General features: G+C 39.6%; 1 protein-coding gene across 2 annotated transcripts in view; it reads left to right on the forward strand.

Moving 5' to 3' along the window:
* Positions 1 to 22,331, forward strand: part of CD2AP (CD2 associated protein) — a 153,423-nt gene that overhangs the window by 18,571 nt on the left and 112,521 nt on the right. For both annotated transcript variants that reach the window (XR_012638733.1, XM_074947494.1), the window contains exon 2: positions 11,243 to 11,403. Coding sequence is in view for 1 of the 2 variants with exons in the window: in XM_074947494.1 (XP_074803595.1) it covers positions 11,243 to 11,403 (161 nt within the window). In the remaining variant the exon portion in view is untranslated. The remainder of the gene's footprint in view (positions 1 to 11,242; positions 11,404 to 22,331) is intronic.

A 22,331-nucleotide genomic window follows, 5' to 3' on the forward strand; every position in this document is an offset into this window, starting at 1 on the left:
AACTTTTTTTTAAATGTAGTTCTTAGTAATTGTATAATTGTATATTGCATAGTCTCATGTCTGAACACATGACATGAAATCTTATTCTAATACGAAAGGGGGCAGAGTCAAAAGGACTCGTATCAGCTTCACAATCTTGGCCACAACTACAAGAAGCGCCTATCTTGTGGCATCCAAGTCTGTATTTATGTGCCTAAATAACTGGCCTGATTTTTGGAAGTTCTGGCAGCTAGCATAAAGCTGAGATAATAGAAGCAGGAATGAAACCCAGATCTCTTGTAGAGCATAATCTACCACTTGATCATTAGGCAGAACGTTTTAGAAACTATGAGATATAATCCCACCACTATTACCAGAGAATCAATAAGCCTAGGACATTTCTCGGAACAGGCTGATTGACTGTGGCCTTGCGAGCACTTATTCCTAGTGCTATGATTAACTTTAGCATAAATAGATAACTTCACAATTGAATAGTGCCAATAAATTCAGATGTGTAAGTGTTTGTAGGAGTGGGGCCCAAACCATTTTGAGACTACCAGGAAGCACTTTCATATCTGATTTGTTTTGGTTTTGTGCCATTGACTTAATTTTTATAAGCCATCACACAGGTAACAAACTGAAAAGTGAAACAGGGTGAGCGTGGAATGGAAAGTGTGAGGAACAGTCTACCCTGCCTAAAAAACATATGCACTACTGTAGGTATATAAACTTGGTATATACAATAGTTAGAGTGGTGTCCTCAGTTGAATATGAAGTCTTTTAGAAACACGTCCCCTATTAATGATTGCACAATCAAATAAATTATACTTTGGGATCTTTCAAAGGTCAACAGCTTAGGAACATTCAGAGCATTGCATGATTTTTGTTTCTGGAAATGGAAGGAACACTTTTCCCACGCTCAATATGAAATGACTTTATGAAAATTTAAAAACATCAACACCAGATTTTTGTAAACAAGGCAAAAATACTAGTTGTCATTCTGAATTAGGTATGTGCCAAATTTTGGATCTTCTATCAAAGCAGTTGTTTTCAGAGGGTGGAAGAGGCTTTACAGATGCTTTTTAACAGGAAAGAACTTTTAATTCACATTTGTATAACTCCTGGGTTCCTACTCTGGGGATCATGATCACTCTCTTGGTCACTATGGCTAGATGGGGGGGGCCCTGAAACATTTTTTGGTTCTAATATTGGGTCATGATATGGAAAAGGTGAGAACCAATGGGGTGTAACTCAAACAGCCACATAGATTTTATAAGACTTTCTAAAAATATTCACTTTTGATTAAGACTAAGCAAGAGAAATTTCAGCTTCAAAGGTATTTTTGGGGAGTTTATAAGTAACTTAAAATACAGTGAAAGCTCTTTTTATCCGACATGCTGGGGGAATGGGGGGTGCTGGTAAGTGAAGAATTCTGGTTAACTAAGAGGGAGGGAGTTTAGGTGTGGGAGAGGGCTCAGGGCAGGAGGTTGGGGCATGAGAGGGGTTTTGGAGTGCCAGATCCAGGGGGCGCTCACCTCGGGTGGATCCTCACAAGCATTGACCTGTCCCTGCTGTTCCCAGGCAGAGGTGTGGCTAGGCGGCTCTGTGCGCTGCGCCTGCCCCACCCTGAGCACGGGCTCTGCAGTTTCCATTGGCCGGTAACAATAAATGTTGACTTTTTTATTATTCTCCAAAGTTTTTTGGCATTGTTCCATTTAAGCAATTTTGAGAGTCACCTAGAAGGCTTTCACAGACAGACAAATAAAATGTAGAGGAGGTATGAGGCTCTCTACACTACAGTATCTGAGCCGGTGTTTGAGCAGATATGGCCACCTTTTGTTAACACAATTTGCAATCCTATGGAACCCTTGGTATTCTTGGCTTTCTTTTGATATAAAACCAGTAAGTTTTCCACTTTCGTTTGATAGAATTTGTGATATTTTCTCACACATTTGACCCTCCCCATAGTTACCAATTCCTCTCTCATCTCCATGTGTGTCTTGCATTGAGCTCTACTTGGGACTCCAACTGAAGAAACTGCACAATACCGCTTTCCACTTAGCAGAATTTCTCACATGCAGTATCTGATCTCTGTTCTCCTGAGTGTGCACTGGCTGCTGGATAGCTTTGAGTGCAATTCAAGTTTTGGTTGAGATCTACAAAACATTTTCTGGGTTATATTCTGGCTGCTGTTGAGAGCAGCTGAGGCTCACAATTTAGAAGACTCTCCAGTGAGGAATTCTCTTCCCCCTGCTGGTTTTGGAAGTGAGAGTTTGACCTTCAGAGTATGCTGTAAGGCACATCTGTATAGTTAGGGTTTCTCTGAGGGTCTGGTTTAAGGAGTGGTTAGCTTTTGGGAGATGGTCCTGTAGTTCTTATTGCTAACTTTTTTGTTTTTAGTGTGTTTAAAAGTGTATATGCTCCAACAGAACACACAAGGTGCATTTTACAAAATTGAGAGCAAGTCATAGGATGGAAAGAACCATCTATCTCTTGTTTTATCTCTGGAAGGCTGCTCAGAAACATTTCACAAACTTCTGTGATGCCTTTAATTTCTCTCCCAATCTGCTTGCTCGTCGTCCTGAAGCCAACTTGAAAATTTGCTATTTGAGTTAGCTAGCGCAGTAAAAATTTTCAGGGAGTTCTTTGCTTCATGTTTAGCCAATTTTAAATCATGGGGAAAGGCATATGTTTTGGTTTTGTTTTAATGTAGGCAGTTTGATGTATATGATATATTATTGTTCAGTCTCCTCCGTTTACTCGCTCATCTCCAAATTTCCCTGCACCTTTATTAGACATGTTGTCTTCCTAAAATTTTATTGTAACTCAAGTCATTTATTGGGTAGGTCATTGATACATTCCTGGTGACCTAAAAAGTACCAGGCAAAATCCAGGGTGGATTTCAGATGGACCAGCTTTATAGCAACTAAATTCAAGATTCCTTGGTTTGAATTGTCTAGCTAGTAATCCCCTATACTTGTTTTTATTTTCCCTTTTTAGGCAGGCTGTCACTGAAAGAGGAAATGCTGGCACAAACAGAAAATGCCTGCGGTAGGGTGGGTGTTGGTCTATCAGACAGAGCAGAGGAAGAATGGCAGACATCCAAAAAAGCAGAACTTGGTTTTGCCTTATCACTAAGTCAGCGAATAGAGTTGGCCAGGGATCATGTCATCTTAGAACTGACTCTTAGGATCCTTGTGGCTGAGCAATGGAAAGTTGTTCTTGAGAAAAATGTCCAGTGTTTAACATTAAATTGCCACAAACTTGGCTGGCTACTGTATAACTGCATGTCACATGTGAATGTAAAATAAGATGCTTGAGAAATTTCAGTGAATGCTTTAATGGAATCAGTTACGTCACCTATCAGAACCACAATGTGTCCAGACATTGAAAGAGAACATGTTGGTGCTAGTGAGTTAGAAAACATACTCCAGCTCCCTTATAAAAATGTATAAAATGTTTAAAATTAGACTACATAAAATAATAAAAAAAGGGCATTGTTCTTAAAATAACTGTAGCCAAGTTACCTAATTTACATACCTCATGTAATATAAAATGTTACGCCTTAGAGAACCCCACAATAACAATTACCTTAAGTTCTAACACCCCCCCACACACACACTTTTTGGAGGTAATATCAATGTAAGCATATTGCATATCAAAGTATTTAATCAAAAGGGGAAGTTGGCAGTAGTCAGGCTTCTTCATAACATTGCATAGTAAAAGACATAAAATAGTAGCCATTGTCATGGGTAAGAGTTGAGGTTGAAAAGTAAAGTAGTAGTAAGTTTGTGCCTTTATTTTAAAATGTTTTGGATCAGGGTGGTTTTCAGAAAGGTAGTAAATAGAATCTACAGAGTTATTCATGTAATAGTTATCAAAGACAAAGTAGAACTCCCTAGTGTGTGTGTGTGTGTATAGGGTGCTACTTTGTCTTTGATAACTATTACAACAAGCCATAACGTACATTCAGTGTCCTAATGATGTGAATGATTGACTGTGCTACAGGTGAATGTGCTGTTCCTTCTGTCTCAATATACTGTTTGCTTTGATTTAAAGGGACATGAGTTTGAAAATCTGTTTTGTTTTAAAATTTTCTATTTGACATACAAGAAAGGAATGGGCTTGGAAGACCCACCTAGGCTACGTCTACCTTAGAGAACTTACAGGGGCACAGCTGTACTGATGCAACTGCGGTGCTGTAAGATCCCTTGTGTAACCACTCTAATTATGTTGACGGGAGAGCTCTATCCCATTGCCATAAACCACTCCCAATGAGTAACGGTAGCTACACTGGCGGGAGAAGCTCTCCTGCCAACATAGCACTGTGCAGGTTATCACTTATGTCGGCAAAACTTATGTCGCTCAGGGGTGTGAACCCCCCGAGCGACATAAGTTTTGCCGACATGAGTGGTAGTGTAGATGTGGCCCTAGTGTTGGCTGGAGCCACCTATCAGGCACTGTGCACATGTGTTAAGGTTAGGGGGAGTAGAAAGGCAATAATAAACTCTGCCTCTTGTTCCTCAACCTTGTTGTAGATACTTATTCTCTCACTCCAGAAGAGCTTAGTCGCCACGTGCATAATAAATCTGATTGATTTGCATTTACACCAATGTAAAATTGGAATTAGGCTTAGTCCTTACCCTTGTTGAAGGGTCAGGTTATCTTATGGTATATGTGGTTAGGATGTGGACTTCCCTGTCAGCTGCAGAATAACAACGTCTATTTTGTAGCCCATGTAACAATTGTTGGATGGTAACCACTTTTGATAACTGCCAGGTTTGAACAGCTGATCAAGGATATTGCTCCTGTCATAAATATAAAGGGAAGGGTAAACCCCTTTGAAATCCCTCCTGGCCAGAGGAAAAACTCCTCTCACCTGTAAAGGGTTAAGAAGCTAAAGGTAACCTCGCTGGCACCTGACCAAAATGACCAATGAGGAGACAAGATACTTTCAAAAGCTGGGAGGAGGGAGAGAAACAAAGGGTCTGTCTGTCTATATGCTGTTTCTGCCGGGGATAGACCAGGAATGGAGTCTTAGAACTTTTAGTAAGTAATCTAGCTAGGTACGTGTTAGATTATGATTTCTTTAAATGGCTGAGAAAAGAATTGTGCTGAATAGAATAACTATTTCTGTCTGTGTATCTTTTTTGTAACTTAAGGTTTTGCCTAGAGGGGTTCTCTATGTTTTGAATCTAATTACCCTGTAAGGTATCTACCATCCGGATTTTACAGAGGTGATTTCTTTACTTCTATTTACTTCTATTTCTATTAAGTCTTCTTGTAAGAAAATTGAATGCTTTTTCATTGTTCTCAGATCCAAGGGTTTGGGTCTGTGGTCACCTATGCAAATTGGTGAGGCTTTTTATCCAACATTTCCCAGGAAAGGGGGGGTGCAAGTGTTGGGAGGATTGTTCATTGTTCTTAAGATCCAAGGGTCTGGGTCTGTAGTCACCTAGGCAAATTGGTGAGGCTTTTTACCAAACCTTGTCCAGGAAGTGGGGTGCAAGGTTTTGGGAAGTATTTTGGGGGGAAAGACGTTTCCAAACAGCTCTTCCCCAGTAACCAGTATTTGTTTGGTGGTGGTAGCGGCCAATCCAAGGACAAAGGGTGGAATATTTTGTACCTTGGGGAAGTTTTGACCTAAGCTGGTAAAGATAAGCTTAGGAGGTTTTTCATGCAGGTCCCCACATCTGTACCCTAGCGTTCAGAGTGGGGAAGGAACCTTGACAGCTCCCTTAAGTTGTCTAGTGATGAGTGCTGATAATTCCTTTTTTGTCTTATTGGGATGGCAGCAAAATGCCATCCAGTAGGAGACTCTTCTCTCAACTGTCTGATATCCATAGCCGAAATTGTAATTATTCATTTGTGCTATTCTCTTTGTGTGTTCTGTCAAAAACATTCCCATTGGAGTTTAGCTATTTTTTGTTTCTTTGCATTATCTTTTTATCTTAAGGAACAATCCTAGTAGCTATACTTTTCTTCACAGTAGGCAAGTGATATAGGCTATATTTTAAAAGCCAAAGGTGGGATAAATTATTATTAAATAATACAATCTCTGAAATGTTAAGGAGTTTATATTGACAGCTCAGTTATTCAGTAAATAGAGTATCTTACTGACATTTAATGCCAGAATATCCCTCCAAGAAGAATTACTTATCAGTCTGACAAGCCCTGCTACATAGGCATTTGTAAAGTTTTCTCTTTCCATTTTGGTTACAAACACTGCTTGGTAACATGCAGCTCAGAGTAGTTGAAATGTTCTTAATGTTACATGTAATCAATTAATCTGGATTGTGCTACAGGTCAGCAGCAGTGAATAGGGTAGTAAAATATATCAGACCAATATGGTCCTCCACTGGTTGCCAAATTTAAATACCTCTTTGCTGCTTAATTTCTCAATAGCCTTGAACCACATTCCTTATTTAAAAGCACATTTCAGACACCCACCCATTCAGCAAACTGATCTAGACTATATGTGCACTTGGAACATAAGTGTTGATCATAATATGGCAAACCTATTTCTAAAGCATCCGGTTCACAGAATAATGGAACAGAGAAGGGCCCAGCAGGCCACGTTATCGCAGAATGAGGGTTGTGGGTGTCAGAACAGGAGCTCCGGGTGTCAGGACCAGCCCCTGAATGCTGCAGCAACAGGGCAGTGGTGAGATCTAGCTAGCTCCTTAATCAGCTGAATAGTTTCAGAGAGGGCCTAGTTTCTGAAAACCTTCAGGTAAGGTTCACTCATATTCAAGAGCTAAAACATCTTATTTTTGATGGGCGACACTTATTTCCACTTGCCTAGAATAGCTAAATGTTTCAGCAGAATTTATTAAATAGCTTAGTAGGAGCTTTGTGAAAGTACTAAAATAAATAATATAAAATCATCACTGCAGGGATACTCAAAAGTCCTTTAAAGCAGTCATGCAAAGGACTTTTTTAAAATCTGGGTTTGTGCTCTTTTTGTTGGCTGCTATATGAAAGGCTAGAAGGGTTAAAAATCAATATTAAAACAATGCTCAGAAATATCAGGAACATCAAGTCATGTCATCTTGAGCTTTTTTTTGGAGGTGGTGTCAGATGTATGTTGGTTGTGAGCATTTTAATTGACAGGATGGAACTTTTGAAAATTCAGCACAGATATTCTTCCGACCTACAGCTTGATCATCCTGAGAAGCTGTCCAGGAACCACATCAGGTTTTCTGCATGAGTTTGGCCCTGGCAGAAGTCAGAGCAGGCTGGGGGCTACTCTAACTTATTCCAGTGAAGGATAGGCATGGTGTAGCAGAGCTCCGCTGTGGCATGCCCACTACACCAGGAGTGGTGGGGTAGCTGGCTGAGGAGCTATCTGTCAGCTTTATGACAGAGGGGAGTTCACCTCTGTTAGCACTTTACAGCCATAATCCATCTCCTTTGCACTAGCCCCTTTGATGAATTGGCTGCTAAAGACTTGATGTTTTAAAGGGATTAATAATGATGATAAATGGAGGACTTTTCGTCAGGCCATCAGGTAGAATTTAGCTAGCCCAGTTGTGGCTGAAAATCTTAGTGGTTTGGCTTTGGCAAAATGCGTTGCTCTGTCCATTTTAGAGGGTTTGTGTTTACTTTGCCCAACTAACCAGTATATCTGTTTTCCTTGTGTGAAGTCTTGGCTGAAGGGCCAAAGAGTACATTGCCATGGAATTTTTTTCTTAAACTTTCTCAACAGTGCTGACAAAAGTGGGAGATTCTCTCATTCTACTGGTTTCAGAGTAGCAGCCATGTTAGTTTGTATTCGCAAAAGGAAAAGGAGTACTTGTGGCACCTTAGAGACTAACATTTATTTGAGCATAAGCTTTCGTTAGCTACAGCTCACTTCATCAAATGCATCTGATGAACTCAGTGGTAGCTCACGAAAGCTTATGCTCAAATAAATTTGTTAGTCTCTAAGGTGCCACAAGTACTCCTTTTCTCATTCTACTGAATGCTCTGGCTAAAACTTTCAAACCTGAATGTTTAAATCTAGGCACCTAAATAAAAGTGGATTGATTTTTTTTCAGAAACGGTGAGTACCTCCTGCTCACACCCAATACCTCAGTTCTGTTTATGTATTTAGATGCACAGTTTTGAGCTGTAAATCCAAAAACTTTGGTTTTATTTGTGGCCTTTCGTCTGTGCAGACTGAGGTGGGTGAGTGGGAAGTCTAGACGCTTTCCCTCAAGGTCAAAGTTGTCTAACAGCTTGTTTTTGGTTTTGGCAAACTCACCTAAATGGTGTAAAAGAAATGACGCATTTCTGGCACAAATCCATAGGAAACTTCTCCGAAGGCTAGCAGTGTGGCTTTCAAAATTGTTAGGTGTTGGTTGTGTATTGAAATGATTACCTGCTTCGAATTCTTAAACGATGGCTTTGTCTACACTATGCAGCTTTTAGCGACACACTGCGTAACTTTTACCGGCAGGGCTGTGGCAACACAGCTGTATCTGCTGTTTGTTGGGTCTCCTGCTGACAAAAAACTTCCACCTACAACGAGCGGCGTTTGCGTTGACAAAGCGCTGTTCACACTGGCACTTGTCATGGCAAAACTTGTGTCTTTCGGGCGGGGCGGGGTGGAAACACCTGTGAAAGATAAAAGTTTTGTCGTTCAGTTGCCAGTGTAGACAAAGCCTAAGGAAAGTCTGAGGGCTCGGGAATTTGGATAACAGAACCAATGTTATATGGGGATATGCAGACCTATCTTGTTGTATGCTTGCTAACTTTCCATGTTTGTTCAACTGGGAGATTCATCCTTATTGTAGTATGTGATGGTGTGATTGCTACCAAAAAGATTTTTAAACAATGTATGGGGGCAGGGAGTGCCAAAGCTTGAGTCAGGGGCATGCTACTATGATGATGATCATAGTTCATTTTGGTGAAATGAACCAATTTTGTTTTTTTTAATGAGAATTCAAGGTATTAAAAAGTGCTTACATTTTTATGTTTAAAGAATCCACCTGCATCTGGTTCTTGAATTTTTAGATGTAGTTGTGAAGGAAGATCATTCTGTGCTCTGTGGTGTATTCCTGACACCAGTGTGTAATTCTGTTTTTAATTAGGTTTTCTGTGATTTAACCTACAGGCAGGAAAGGGTAAATTCTACAATCACTAATGGGTGTAGAAGCACTTCTGCTAGAACTATTTTTAGGTAGGAATTATGAACTCATCCTGGAAGAAATTCCAGGTACTGGTATCTAGGTGGCGCACGCATACATTTTCCTATCATTGTTAATCAGTTAAAGATACATTGATGGAAGAAGATCCCAGTGTGAAGCCACAGATTAGGCGTGGAGAGGATGAAATGGAAAGTTTATGGTTCTTTACAGTTCCTCCATCTCAGTTTATTAATCTCTCTCTCCCTCACCCCCACTCCCTTTCTGCATGTGTATCTTGAACTGTGGAGGACACTGAGGCTGGAGTGGGTGATGTTACACCCCATATTCTTCATAGAAATATGGTTATGATAAAAATGTGGCATAACTAAGATATACTTTATGCAAGGTGACTCATGTAAGATATTGTTGGAAAGGTTATGATTTAATGAATGTGATTATCCAATTTGTATGCATGTATCATTTCTGTATCTGAAGTTAGGAATATTGACTATGTAACAATCACACCTGTGTGTGTACTTGGGAAAACGCCCATCAGACAGTAAGCAATCATCCTGAATGAAGCATTTAAGAAGGACAGCAGAACTCTGAAGATACTAATCTCACACTTTCCTGAGAGTTTCCTGGGATGTTACTTTGATACCACAAGGTCAGGTGGTGATGTCACCTGATGCAAAATACTGCCTTGGACGCTGCTGGTACTTTTCCTCTGTAGAGGGATGGGGAACTATCAAAGGCTTCCTGCCTTAAGTAAATCCCTTTTAAGGCTGGGGAGGGGGTTAATCTGGACTCTCCTCCATTGCCTACCCAAGAAGAGAGACTGCTGAAAGTACCTGAGGGGAAAGGCAGGAGTGGGTCCAGTCTGTAAGAAGAGATAACTGGAACTGTAAGCTACAGAAATTTTGCATCCTGCCTAATTCAAGATCTTGGGTGAGAAATTACATTTTGTAACCTGTTTCTTTAGTGAATCAAGCTTAGTTTGCGTGTTTTGTTTTATTTGCTTAGTAATCTGCTTTGTTCTTTGCTATCCCCTATATTCACTTAAAATCTGTCTTTTGTAATTAATAAACATTTCTTGTTTATAACATAACCCTGTTCGTGCAATCCATATCTTTGGGGGGGGGGGAGAGAGGGGAGAGGTAAGAAGCTGTGCATATCTCTCTTCACATTGAGGGACAGGGTGAATTTTTATGAGCTTGCGCTGTGCAGATTTTTCTATACAGCGCAAGACAATATACCTTTTGGGTCTGCGCTCCAAGGGAGGTGGGCACCCAATTACTGGGGCAAGTCCCTTAAGCTGAATCTTCCCAGAGCTGATCTCAGTGTCTGTGTCTTTCTGCAGCTGGTTGTGGCCCTGCCTTTGTGTGTGCTAGAGGAGGTTTAAGAGACTGGCTCAGCAAGACAGGGTAAAGGGGGGCCAGGCAGGCTCAGTGGTATCCCAGTACATCAGGTGTCCCCTTACAGGGGGGCAACCTGTCACAGTGGTATAAACACTCTGCTTGGCAATGGAAAGGCTGTCTTAATGGACATGAGTGAATGAGGTGGTGATTTGTGTAGTTTAATGGAATCATCAGACATAAAACAGAATTTCTAGGCAAAAAATAATAGCCTGTTTATTACCAAACAAGATACAAGTTGGCTGTATGCAATTCTCATTGTTTTTGTGCAACAGATGTATGCAGATATATTGCCAGGGTTCCCATGACTAAACTTTGCTGTGTCCAAGTTAAATTTGTTTTCTCCATACACATTATGCAAACTTTAAACTGAATAGTGTGTGTTTTTGATTTTGGTGCGAATCTGTGATTAACATTTCTTGAACCAAACTTTCAAAGAAGGGTCAATTTTGCAAATAGAACTGTACATGCACTGTTATTTTCAGGCACATAATAAAATCTATGTGCATAGGAGGCAATTGAACATTCATATGAGTGTACAAAATCAGAAGTACAACATTTGAAGTGAGGTTCTGAAAAACTGGCCCCTTGTTTACTTAAAAAAAAAAATAGGTCAAAAGAACTCTATTGTGAGGTCCCTCTTATGTATAAATCACTTAATGCAGTGCATACAATTAGACATTTAATATTTCTACATGTCTGAGTTAAGCATTGACTCTCTTTTCTTCCTTCTCTCAGTTGACTATATCGTGGAGTATGACTATGATGCCATACATGATGATGAGTTAACAATTCGAGTTGGAGAAATCATCAGAAATGTGAAAAAACTAGAAGAGGAAGGATGGTTAGAAGGGGAGCTAAATGGAAAAAGGGGCATGTTCCCTGACAATTTTGTTAAGGTAAGTGACTTGTGTTAATTTCAGTCTATTGCTACCATCACATTGCTGCTCATTTATTATTTAAATAATATATTAATTGAAATTGCATAGCATTTACATTGGTATCGAGATAAATTTTTGTGGACATTGTACGTGGATTTTTTTACTGATCTAATTCTATAGTGTTTTTTAAAAATGCTTTTCATGTTTCAGAATAAAGTTAAAAGTAATAATGGTGCTGTCTATTCACTTTCACTTCAGCAATTTTACGTCTGTATATTTCTTTTTCCAATTGTGCCATTTTCTGTTGTTTGTACTTGGGCATTGCTGTGACAACGTAATTAAATAAAACATAAATATATTACTGTGAAATGTTTTAAAAAGAAACTTTACTTTTATTTTTAGCCTTGAGGGGGAAAGAGGAATGCCTAATTTTAGCCTGAGTCACAAATGGTTTTTGCTTGCTTCTTACGAAGTACTTGATACCTCCAGTAGGATGACTGATAAATCCAGTGTCAAACACTCAATATTCCAATATGGTATATTACATCACTTATATTCCATGTAGTGGTCTTGATCTTTAATGTATGTTGGTTCCTAATGCACTTTTGAAATTTGAAGATTGCCTAATCTGCTAGCTGTTTACTTGCCTGGTTCAGATCAGAGCATTCCTTGCTGAGAAGTGACACTTCATTTTGTGCTTTCTGATGTTTGACTGTCTCTGTAGGATTCTTTGGTTTAACCTTTCCAGTTTTAGAAATTATGATAAGAGAGTTTAGACAAGATTCTTTTCTTACTGTCTTGTGAAGTATAATTTATATTTAGTTTCTTTAAAAAACAGAACTTGGTGCAGACTTGTAATATGCCGATCACTATGTTTTGGTGTCTTAAAATTTAACAGGAAACTAGTCTAGTGTTTAAGCTCATTAAATATCTTAAACTTTGGTAAATTTTTCTATTTTGATTTGTTGAAATAGCAAAATGATTGGCAATTCCACACTTCATGCTGAGAGGAATTTTCAAAATATTCCTCTTGAGATAATCTAGTTTATTTAGTAGTGGTCTTTTTTTTTTCCTCCTGTGTTTTTTTTTTTTTTTTATTGAGAGATAAAGGAAAATGCAAAAAACCACAACAAACACAATGAGCTGCTATAATTCCAGTTTGCAATATCAGTTTGGCCCAACATATTTTCTGTAAATACAGATGGCTACTTTACAGAGATTTGTTTTTATTATATAATACAGTTCTTTGAATTTACAGCACTTAGTAAACATTAGTGAGTTTTTTTTATTCCTTCCTATAGAGGTGGTGTGAAACTATTACAATCGTTATATAGATGAGGTATCTGAGTGACTTCTCTAATGACATGCAGGAAGACAGTGGCAGAGATAGGAATAGAAACCAGGTCTCTGACTGGTCTTGTGGCTAAACCACAATACCATCTTTCTTACTAACTGCAAAGCAGAGGTGACTAGGGTTGGTTTGGGTCTATGGTTACATCAACAGATTCATTTTTTTTTTTACTACTTTGTGTGTGTGTGTGGTTTGGCTTTAAATAGGTGTTTTCATTTGGTTTGTGGATGGAGTTTTTGTTCTGAATATATTCACTGTACCTCGGTGATGAAACATTTGATATGGCTGCTTTAGGACACCGAATAATCTCTCAGCTGGATTTTGTTGGACTAGAAACAGATTTTTGAAATCAAATTAGTATTTGTCTGCTTAGTTCTATATATTTATGTATATAACTTATGCTGGTGCCTGTGTAGATACAATTAGTGTTCTGAATTAGGAATGGGCTTCAGTGATACGGTTTCACTGTTTGGAGATTTTGGGTATTTGACAAGGTGGGAGGGAAGTTGATGGAGGAATTTCTTCCAACCCAGTTTACTGTTTTTAGGTGGTGTATGGAGATATTTTGCCTGAGTATGACAGATAAATGCTCAGTTTCTAGGGCAATCAGTAAGGTTGCTTTTATGAATTCTTCCATTTATTCACAGAATGTATTGGCACAGGCTACACAAACTTTACTATTTTGCCTCTCCCCTGGAGGGGACTATTTCTCCATAATGATTAGAAGGGGAATTTTAGTCTTTGTGGCCCATACACCCCTTCGTCTCCTTGTGGAGGTTACCAACAAAGGTACTGCCTCACAAAGTGGGATGGCCCTTTAAGGGAGCTGGCCTTAGTCCAAATTGTGACTAATTTGCTACATCCCAGGTGATGGATAATGGGTTTGAGGCTAAAGAAGAGGTGATAGACTATAGGTCATCTAGTCATCAGATAAGAAAGCCAGCCAACAGTTCAGTTTGTTAGTGAGACCTGCAGGGAGCAGGAAGGCACCTGCAAGAGACCCAGACTCAAACCTATTGTCAGAGAAAAGGACTGTCCATATACCAAGTAGGTAGAAGACCTAAAGGTGCCTGTTGTGTGGGCAGGGGTGGCGACCTTATGAGGAAGAGACTTAGGCCAGGTCTACACTACAGGGTTAAGTCAACCTAAGTTATACAACTCCAGCTAGGTGAATAATGTAGTTGGAGTTGACGTAGCTTAGGTCGACTTATTGCAGTATCTACACCACGCTGGGTCAACGGGAGAAACTCTCCTGTGGACTTACCTTATGCCTCTCGTTCTGGTGGAGTACCGGAGTTGACTGGAGAGCAATCTGTGGTCGATTTAGCGGGTCTTCACTAGATCCACTAAATCGACCCCTGGTGGATCAATCACTGCAGAGTCGATCCATGGTAAATGTAGACATGCCCTTTGTAGGGGCTAGGTAAGAGGACCTGGCTTAGCTGTGTAGATTTGTATTGGATAGTTTAGGTTTTGAACAATAAACCTATCCTTGAAGAAAGAGTAAATTCTGCTGCTTTGGGAGCTTTATTTGATGCTTTATATGGACCACTTATGATTTTTTTCAGTGTATATACATTGGATGGAGCCAGTCATATAACCCACTCTACAGGTGTTGTATAATAACTCTGTCATTACTGACCTAGGATGGATTAGGATTTGAAGACGAGCTGTATATATAACCCCCTCACCCAATCGCTTGCCCTTGTTGTATAAGATGTTCTAATATACAGTAACGAGAGGCTGTCGAGCTTTGTAAAAAGCTCTGATAAAACCAGACAGCTTTTCAGTACATTTTCAAATGCTTGCTGCTTTTAGACAAATTATACATAATTTATCAAAAACCCTCATCTGCATCAAAACATCTGGAAAAAGATGGGGGGAAAAATTGGTCCAGACTTGCTGGCTGTTACCAATTTTGTCAGTGTACTTGTCTGTCTCTTATTAATCATGTCAAATAGGGAAATAATCCTCTTGCCTGGAAGCCAAGGACAATTCACAGCTGCTGCCAGGCTTCTTGCCTGACTGAAGGACAATCAAAATGTCAATCAGAGGATTATGGTGTATAGCTCCTTGATGTGTTGGATGCCCCAGATCCTGGTTGTATCAGCATCACAGCTGAAACAGATCATGTTTTTTCCTTCTGTGCTCTGTTATGAGATAGGAGTGGCATAAATGTGCTGCTAAATCTACCATAGCCCAAATTCTTTCTAACTAATTACAGCTTTTCGTCAGAGCTTAAACAAGTGGCCTGAAAAAGTGATATTGGGACTTGTTCAGTATCTGTGAAAATCATTTAACTGATTTCGGTGCGCAGCTTTGTGCACCTGTGTTTGGAAAATATTGCTTGGTGCAAATAAACGTAATTATTATTTTTGGTCTTTGTCAAAGAGCGGTATTTTTATAGTTTTTAAGTGGGTTTAATCTTATTTAGGGTCATTTAGAACCCCAAAGGGTAAACTAATCTGGTTGGTCTAGTGGGGAGTAGCATTTGGATTGTTAATATTTTTATGGGGTATTTAAACTCATTAATCTCACAGAATACTAGGTTTGTGTGAGATCTAGACTAATAGATGGCTCTCTGCTATAAAGCTGTAGTAAAGAAAGCACAGGTTAGCTGACACATCCTATTTGCAGAGTTATAAGATTAGTGACAGTATTGCACAAACAAGGAAGTGAATAATTATGTTAATTTCAAGTGTCAATGCATACAAAGAAAAAATGTTGAAAGTATTTCATGGATGGTACAGTGATGATGACACGGAGAGTGCCCTTGCATATGCTGTCGGCAATTATGGAAGAATCTCTGTTGCTCCTAGCACAGTCACAGTTTTCCTCTTGCACCTGCACAATACTTATATATGCAGGTAAACATCCTGAAGAAGGGCAGAAGTTCAGGTGAGCTCAGTGATGCCTGGCCACTAGAGTGCCAGCTGGTAATCGTCACTCCCTGCAGGTTTGACTCCTGTTTTGACCACACTTCCCTGACACTGCGTGCTTGTGTTGCTGGATTGTTTCCATGTAATAACATTATTTTGTGTATGAGGAAGAGAGCACAGGATCATCAGCTGACCCTGTTGGGGGAAGCTGGGCTGCCTACAGAGCCTGCATAGTGTAATAAGATAGTAAATCTGTGCCCCAGTGTTGCATGCAGTACCACTATAAAAAATAGATACAGGCAAAAATGTTTGACGAAAAAGGGCAATTTGATCCAGGGAACACATTTTGGAGCTTGTGAGGTATTGCAAATGCTGGGTGTTAAAATAATGTGGGAATCTTAGTGATCTTAGAACTAAAGAAGAATACGGGTGGCTGAATAATGTGTTGCTATCTAGTACACAAGTTTACTTAAACACGATAGGTAGGAGTTACTAAACGTTTTAGCTGTAGATTTTAAAAGAAATCTTTTGTTTCTCATTCATTATGGAGTAGTGATGTATTCCACAAAGTGCAGTGAAAGTGATCTTTAGGTACACTTCACCTCCTTCTGTATTTAATCACATGTAATAAGGTACAGCTCCATAATTCTTTAAATATCCTACAAAGGGTTTATATACGGCTTGTTGACACAGGCTGCACTTTTGTTTGTGTATGATATTGCGTAATTCCTTTAGAGGCACATGGCTTTCCAACTTCAAAAAATTTTAGGAACCTCTTATTTGGACATTCTTAAGCAATATATTGTTACTTCGTTTTGTTTTTCCTGACCATTGGGTCTACTGTTTACTCCGGACATGCCTTTTTTTCATGATAGTTATTTAAAATTGAGAACTCTCTAAACTCCTTTGAGACACTCAACTTGAACTCTGATAGGTTTTGTATGTTCTGTTTTTAAATCAAATAATAAATGTACCCCTGTCCATATTTTTGGTTTTAGAATCATATTTTCCTATTTAAAAACACCTACTTTGATTGTGGAAGACCTACCTACGCACCCATGGAAACTTATTGTACAGGGAAAGAAATGACACCATGCATTTAACAATATGGTACAAGCAGAAAATGGTGGTGGTGGGGGATTTGGGGGGATCTTTTTTCTCCAGTTTCTTTCAGGTGTTACTTATAACAATAGTAGGTTAAAAATTTGACAAATTATTTATATGTATGTATATATTATTTTAACTGGGGTTCCTTCCAGAATCTGGAAATTCCTGAAATTTGGTTAGTTTATTGTGCACTTGGCTGGTCAAGCAGCAAGAGTATTATTTTTCAAAAAATCTTTTGACTATAGAAAGAGTTGCCCAATACTTAAAATATAGCAAAGCAAAAGAGCCTCAGATTTTACTTATATTAATCTCTGAATTAAATGATTGCTGATTTTCATATGTTAGTAGTAGAACTAGTTTGATCATTCGCTCAAGGCAGTCGTCTGAGGGAGGAGCAACAGATGGATTTATTAGCAGTTTCAGTGAGTTAAGGTAGACAAGCTTATTAAACAGATGGAGGCGATACTTTGGCTATATAAACATACTACCTTTTTGAGTGTATCTCTGGTATGCGCCATTTCGCTCTAGTAGCTCACTCTGGAGGACAAATCTGCAGCAGAACTATGTTGGAGAAGAGGATTTTTTTTTTCCTGCACAGGTGCATGCAGCTGCCTTTACAAACTTAGAACTGAGCCAGAAACCTTTTCAGGTTAATACATGAACTTTGCTCGGTACAGCATTTTTCTTCCTGCCTCAAAACAAAAAAACAAACATTAGGTGTGTTCAAGCAAATATGCCTTTGGAAACGGTAAACTCATTTATTTCTTTATCTCAGTGCTCTTGGAATGAAATATTTAAAAACTTTCACATTAGGGAGTGTCAGGAGTGATTAACTATGTAGTTGTATTTCAGAGTAGCAGCTGTGTTAGTCTGTATCCGCAAAAAGAAAAGGAATACTTGTGGCACCTTAGAGACTAACAAATTTATTTAAGCATAAGTCTCTAAGGTGCCACAAGTACTCCTTTTCTTTTTATGTAGTTGTGGAGTCATTCCAGCTTAAACATTTGGTTTAATTCACTTAGCAGTCAAAATACTGTACTCCGTGTAGTCCTACGAAGTGTTTTTGTGTTAGATATCTGGGGCTCTGAGATTGTTTGTTCTAAAAAATATTTGTTAGGTTTCTTTGTATTTTATTTTGCATTGGGTTAATTCACTTTCTTTGCAGTATATTTGCACACTTAAGAATTATACTGAACTGCGATATCTGTCTGAAGGAGATTTATTGATATTTCTAGAGACATGGTAACATTTCTTCCCTCATTTTGTGATCTGGAAGTTTACTAGCATTTTCCTTTGTTTAAAATAAGTGTCTTGGTAAGACAAAGCTGTATTTTGTGGCATTTTAACTAAACCTTCATTGTTGCTATCTTATTAAATATGACGAAGAACATGCTGTTAGTGAGTACAAAGAAGAAGTCTTAGCTGAGAAGTGTTTTCAAATGTAATGTCTCCTCCATAAATCTCTTCTTTAAAAATAGAAAATTGAATTTACCCAGGGCTTGAAACAGGAAGTCTGGGATCAAGAGGAATTTTTATGAACATGCTGGACCAGAGATATTGTGTTCTGTTAATGTTAAATACTAGAGCAAACACTTTTAAAAAAATAAGGTGTCTTCTCGGCCTGGTATAAAAATTTCTTATTTTTATATTCCTGTTTGCTACAAAGATTTTTAATGTACCCAGTAGCAAAAAGAATCCCCAGAGGAATTCCCTAATTATTTTTTTAAAAATCCATCTTGGGACACAGAGGAATTTACAGTAAAGGAGCTTTCCTCAGTGACCAGAGGAGCACAGGAATCTTATAATTCCAATTGGAATTTTTCATGATGACATCTGTATGACCGCACACATGGAGAGTATGTGTCTAACTGATTTTTTTTTCATGGTTTAAGGTGTGAAGGGACATTAGATCATCTGTTCTGACCTCCTGTATATCATAGGTAGGGCCCTTTGTTTTTGGTTTTTATTTATTTTTTCCCGGGAATTTATCGGTGTTAATTACCACAACAAAAACAGGTGAAAATCAGTGCAAAAAACTTAATAATTTTTCTGGGTAAATATTAGGGTTTATTTTGGTGGAAGGAAAGAGGGGGGAAAAGTATTCAGTAGATCAATGTTTTGAATTCCGTTCATCAGTGTGGTTTGCTGCAGAACTAAAATAGAACTCAAAACACAATTCCACCTCTGAGTTGAAGAAAACCATACATCTCGAATCCCCAAATAAAACTTTTCATTTGAATAAACAATTTACTGTTGTAGACTTAAAACTTTTAGTTTATAAATATTTACATTTAATAATTGAGCCACACTATTTGCATCATGTACACTCAACTTCATCCTTTTCTCCTTTTTTTCTTTTTTAAAACTTTCGAATACTTCCTTGTGTTCTGAAACATATTCTGAGACAAATATTTGTTTTCTTCCCATTTTAATGTGTCACATATTTGAACAAATTGAAATGTGTATGTGGTGGGTGTGAGATTCATCAGTACGTTCAGATTCGCACGCACTTCAGAGCTTGCATGCGTGCCTGTTTGTTGTGTGTATCTTCTAGACTTATACGTAGCCTTAATTCAAGAGGCATCTTTGCATATACACACAGACTAACGTATTATCGTACTACGTATATCTCATGCAATGTACTGTATTTTCCTAATAAAACAAGTTTTTTTAATATATTTGAATGATACAAAAGATGGGTGAAAATCAGAAAAAAACTGAATTAATACTTTTTGTAAAACCTGGGAATTTTTTTGTAAAAATTGGTTTAAACTGACAACAGAGGGGCTTAATCATAGACCATTGATTTTCTGCGAGATATATTGAGCCTAAAGACTTTAGTTAGTCCAAAACTGCTTGCTTTTCTTTTTTTCCACCTAGTTCACAACTTATGGCATTTTGCTCTTACCTAGGGAATTTATATGGCCCCCATCATTATAGTATCTGAGTGCCTCATAATCTTTAATTTATTTAGCCTCACAACCCCCCTTTTTTGAGATAGGGATATACTGTTATCCCTGTTTGTACAAATGAAGAACTGGGGCACAGAGAGGTAAAGTGACTTGTTCAGTGTCACACAGGAAGTCTGAGGCTGAGCATTGTTGTATTAAGTGACAGAGTTTAAGGTCAAACTTCTAGTTTAAGGTCATCAGGAAATTCTCATAAGTGGAACAAAGGCAATTAATTGAATTCTAGAAATGATAATTTTGCTACATGGCTATGTGTGTGTTTTGTAGGTTGCTCTTTGCAGATGTTCTTAAGATTTGCATCAGACCAGCCTTAACCTATCAAACACGATTGGTGGGCTTGGACTGAGTTATCTTCTCTTCTTGTCTTAAAGCACGGGAGGCTTGTGCTGGCTCTTTCATTGAGGGGAAAATCGGATGTAAATGCTGGAAAAACTAGTCTGTACCAATCTGTGTAGATTGGTGGATAGATGGTGGGCTCTGCTCTGAATTTAGAAGTTTCCATGGGGAAGAGAAAGGAATCTACCATATATACTCGTTCATTAGCCCATTTGTTTATCAGCTGACCCTGTCCCCCAATATGGATAGGTAAAAATGGCAAAAACTGTATGACCCTTTCATAAGCCGACCCTATATTTCAGGGGTTGGCAAACTTTGACTTCCGGCCCCCATCTGCTGGCGGGCCGGGACGTTTTGTTTACCTGGAGCGTCTGCAGGCACGGAGCCCCTCAGCTCCTTGTGGCCGTGGTTTGCTGTTCCCAGCCAATGGGAACTGCAGGAAGTGGTGCTGGTCGAGGGATGTCAAAACAGAGGTTGCCTGCTTGTGTGGTATTGGTGGCTGCAGATCAATCGCAAGTCCAGATGCCCACGTTTCCCCTTCCTCTGAAGCCACTGGAGTTTTTCTGCCTCAGGAGCAGGTCCTATCTATGGCTCAGCTAACAGCCTTGTCATCATCCCTGAACGAGGTGGTGCTTCCATCCAAAGGACTTCGAGGCATACCAGGACCTTTTACTCCCTATTGCCGTGTGTCTTGGTATTCAAGTGGAGTTTCTCCAGGAGAATACCCATAAACTCATGGACATTCTCCAGCCCTCTGTCCCTGGGAGGGTGGCCCTTCCACTTAACAATGTGCTTCTCAAGCCTGTGAGAGCTCTTTGGGGTATGCTGGCCTTGGTACCACCGGTAGTCTGACACTTCGAGAAGCACTATTTTGTGCCCGTTCAGGGATATGAGGCCACCTGGCCCCGAACTCCCTGGTGGTCATGGCAGTGAATGACAGAGTCTGGAAGGGCTGGTTCAAATCCACCCTCAAGGAGAGAGACTCTAAGCACCTGGACCTTTTAGGTAGAAAGATAAATACCACCTCTTAACTACTGCTGAGGATTGCGAACCAGCAAGCTTTGCTGGCCAAGTATGACTTTCTTAATTAGTCGGTTATAATCAGATTTGAAGAACAATTGCTCGGGGCTTCTTATGAGGCATTTCGAGCATTTTTACTGAGGGCTGCGTGGTGTCCAAAATGTCTCTGCAGCCTGCCCTTGATATTGCTGACACTTGGGTCAGGGCAATGGCCTTGGCAATTACTATGCGGAAGGCTTCCTGGCTCCAAAACTCGTGACTCTCTATGGATGTCCAGCAAGCTATTGGGGAGTTGCCTTTTGAGTCCATTTTCAGACAAGATTGATGAAACCCTGCATTCCTTTTAAGGATTTGAGAGCTACTTTAAGGTCTTTGGGGGTGGTATATACTATGCCATTATGGGACACAGCATCCTTTTCTGCAGCCCTTCTATCGAGACAGTGAGACTACCCCAGAAAGAGGGAAAAGTCTTTTAAGAGGAAGCATTCTGGTTCAGGGCCTGGCTGGTCTGTGCGCCCTCCCTCAGTGCCGGCTAAACACCCATTTTCACTGTTTGGTCCAGAGCACTGTTCCAGTTATTCTTCCTCCCTCATTGTCCCCCCGTTAGTTTGGGGACAGGCTGGCCCGCTTTTACAATGCCTGGGTCTCGATGACTTCTGATAGCTGAGTCCTAGACACTGTCAGATGACGCGACGCCATCCAGTTACTCTCTATGCCCCCTCACCACCCTTTTCCTATCTTTCTTCAGGGACCCCTCTCACAAGACGCTGCCCTTTGAGCAGGTCAGCTCTCTGCTAGTGTTGCGAGTGGTGGAGGAAGTTCCATGAGAACACCAGGGTCATGAGTTCTACTCCCAGTATTTCCTGGTACCAGAATCCAAGGGTGGGATGAGGCCCATCCTCGGCCTCTGCTGATTCAACAAATTAATCAAATATGTGAGATTCCACATGGTCACTCTATCCTCCTTGCGTTGTCTCAGAATGACCGGTTCACTGCTTTGGACCTTCAAGACTCATACTTTTGTGTGGTCATTTGACCAAGTCACAGGAAGTTTCTTTGCTTCATGGTAGAAGACTGCCACTTTAATACATTGTTCTCCTGTTTGGCTTCTCTTCTGCCCCCCAAATGCATGGTGGTGGTCATGGCATACCTCAGGTGGAAGGGAATCCATATCTTCCCCTACCTCAATGACTAACTGCTGAAGGGCAGGTCCAGAGAGGAGGTGCTCAGCTATGTTGACACCACACTGTTTACGCAACTATTTGGGATTAATTCTAAACACTG

This window comes from Natator depressus, chromosome 3 (assembly GCF_965152275.1).
Source record: "Natator depressus isolate rNatDep1 chromosome 3, rNatDep2.hap1, whole genome shotgun sequence".
NCBI lineage: Eukaryota > Metazoa > Chordata > Testudines > Cheloniidae > Natator > Natator depressus.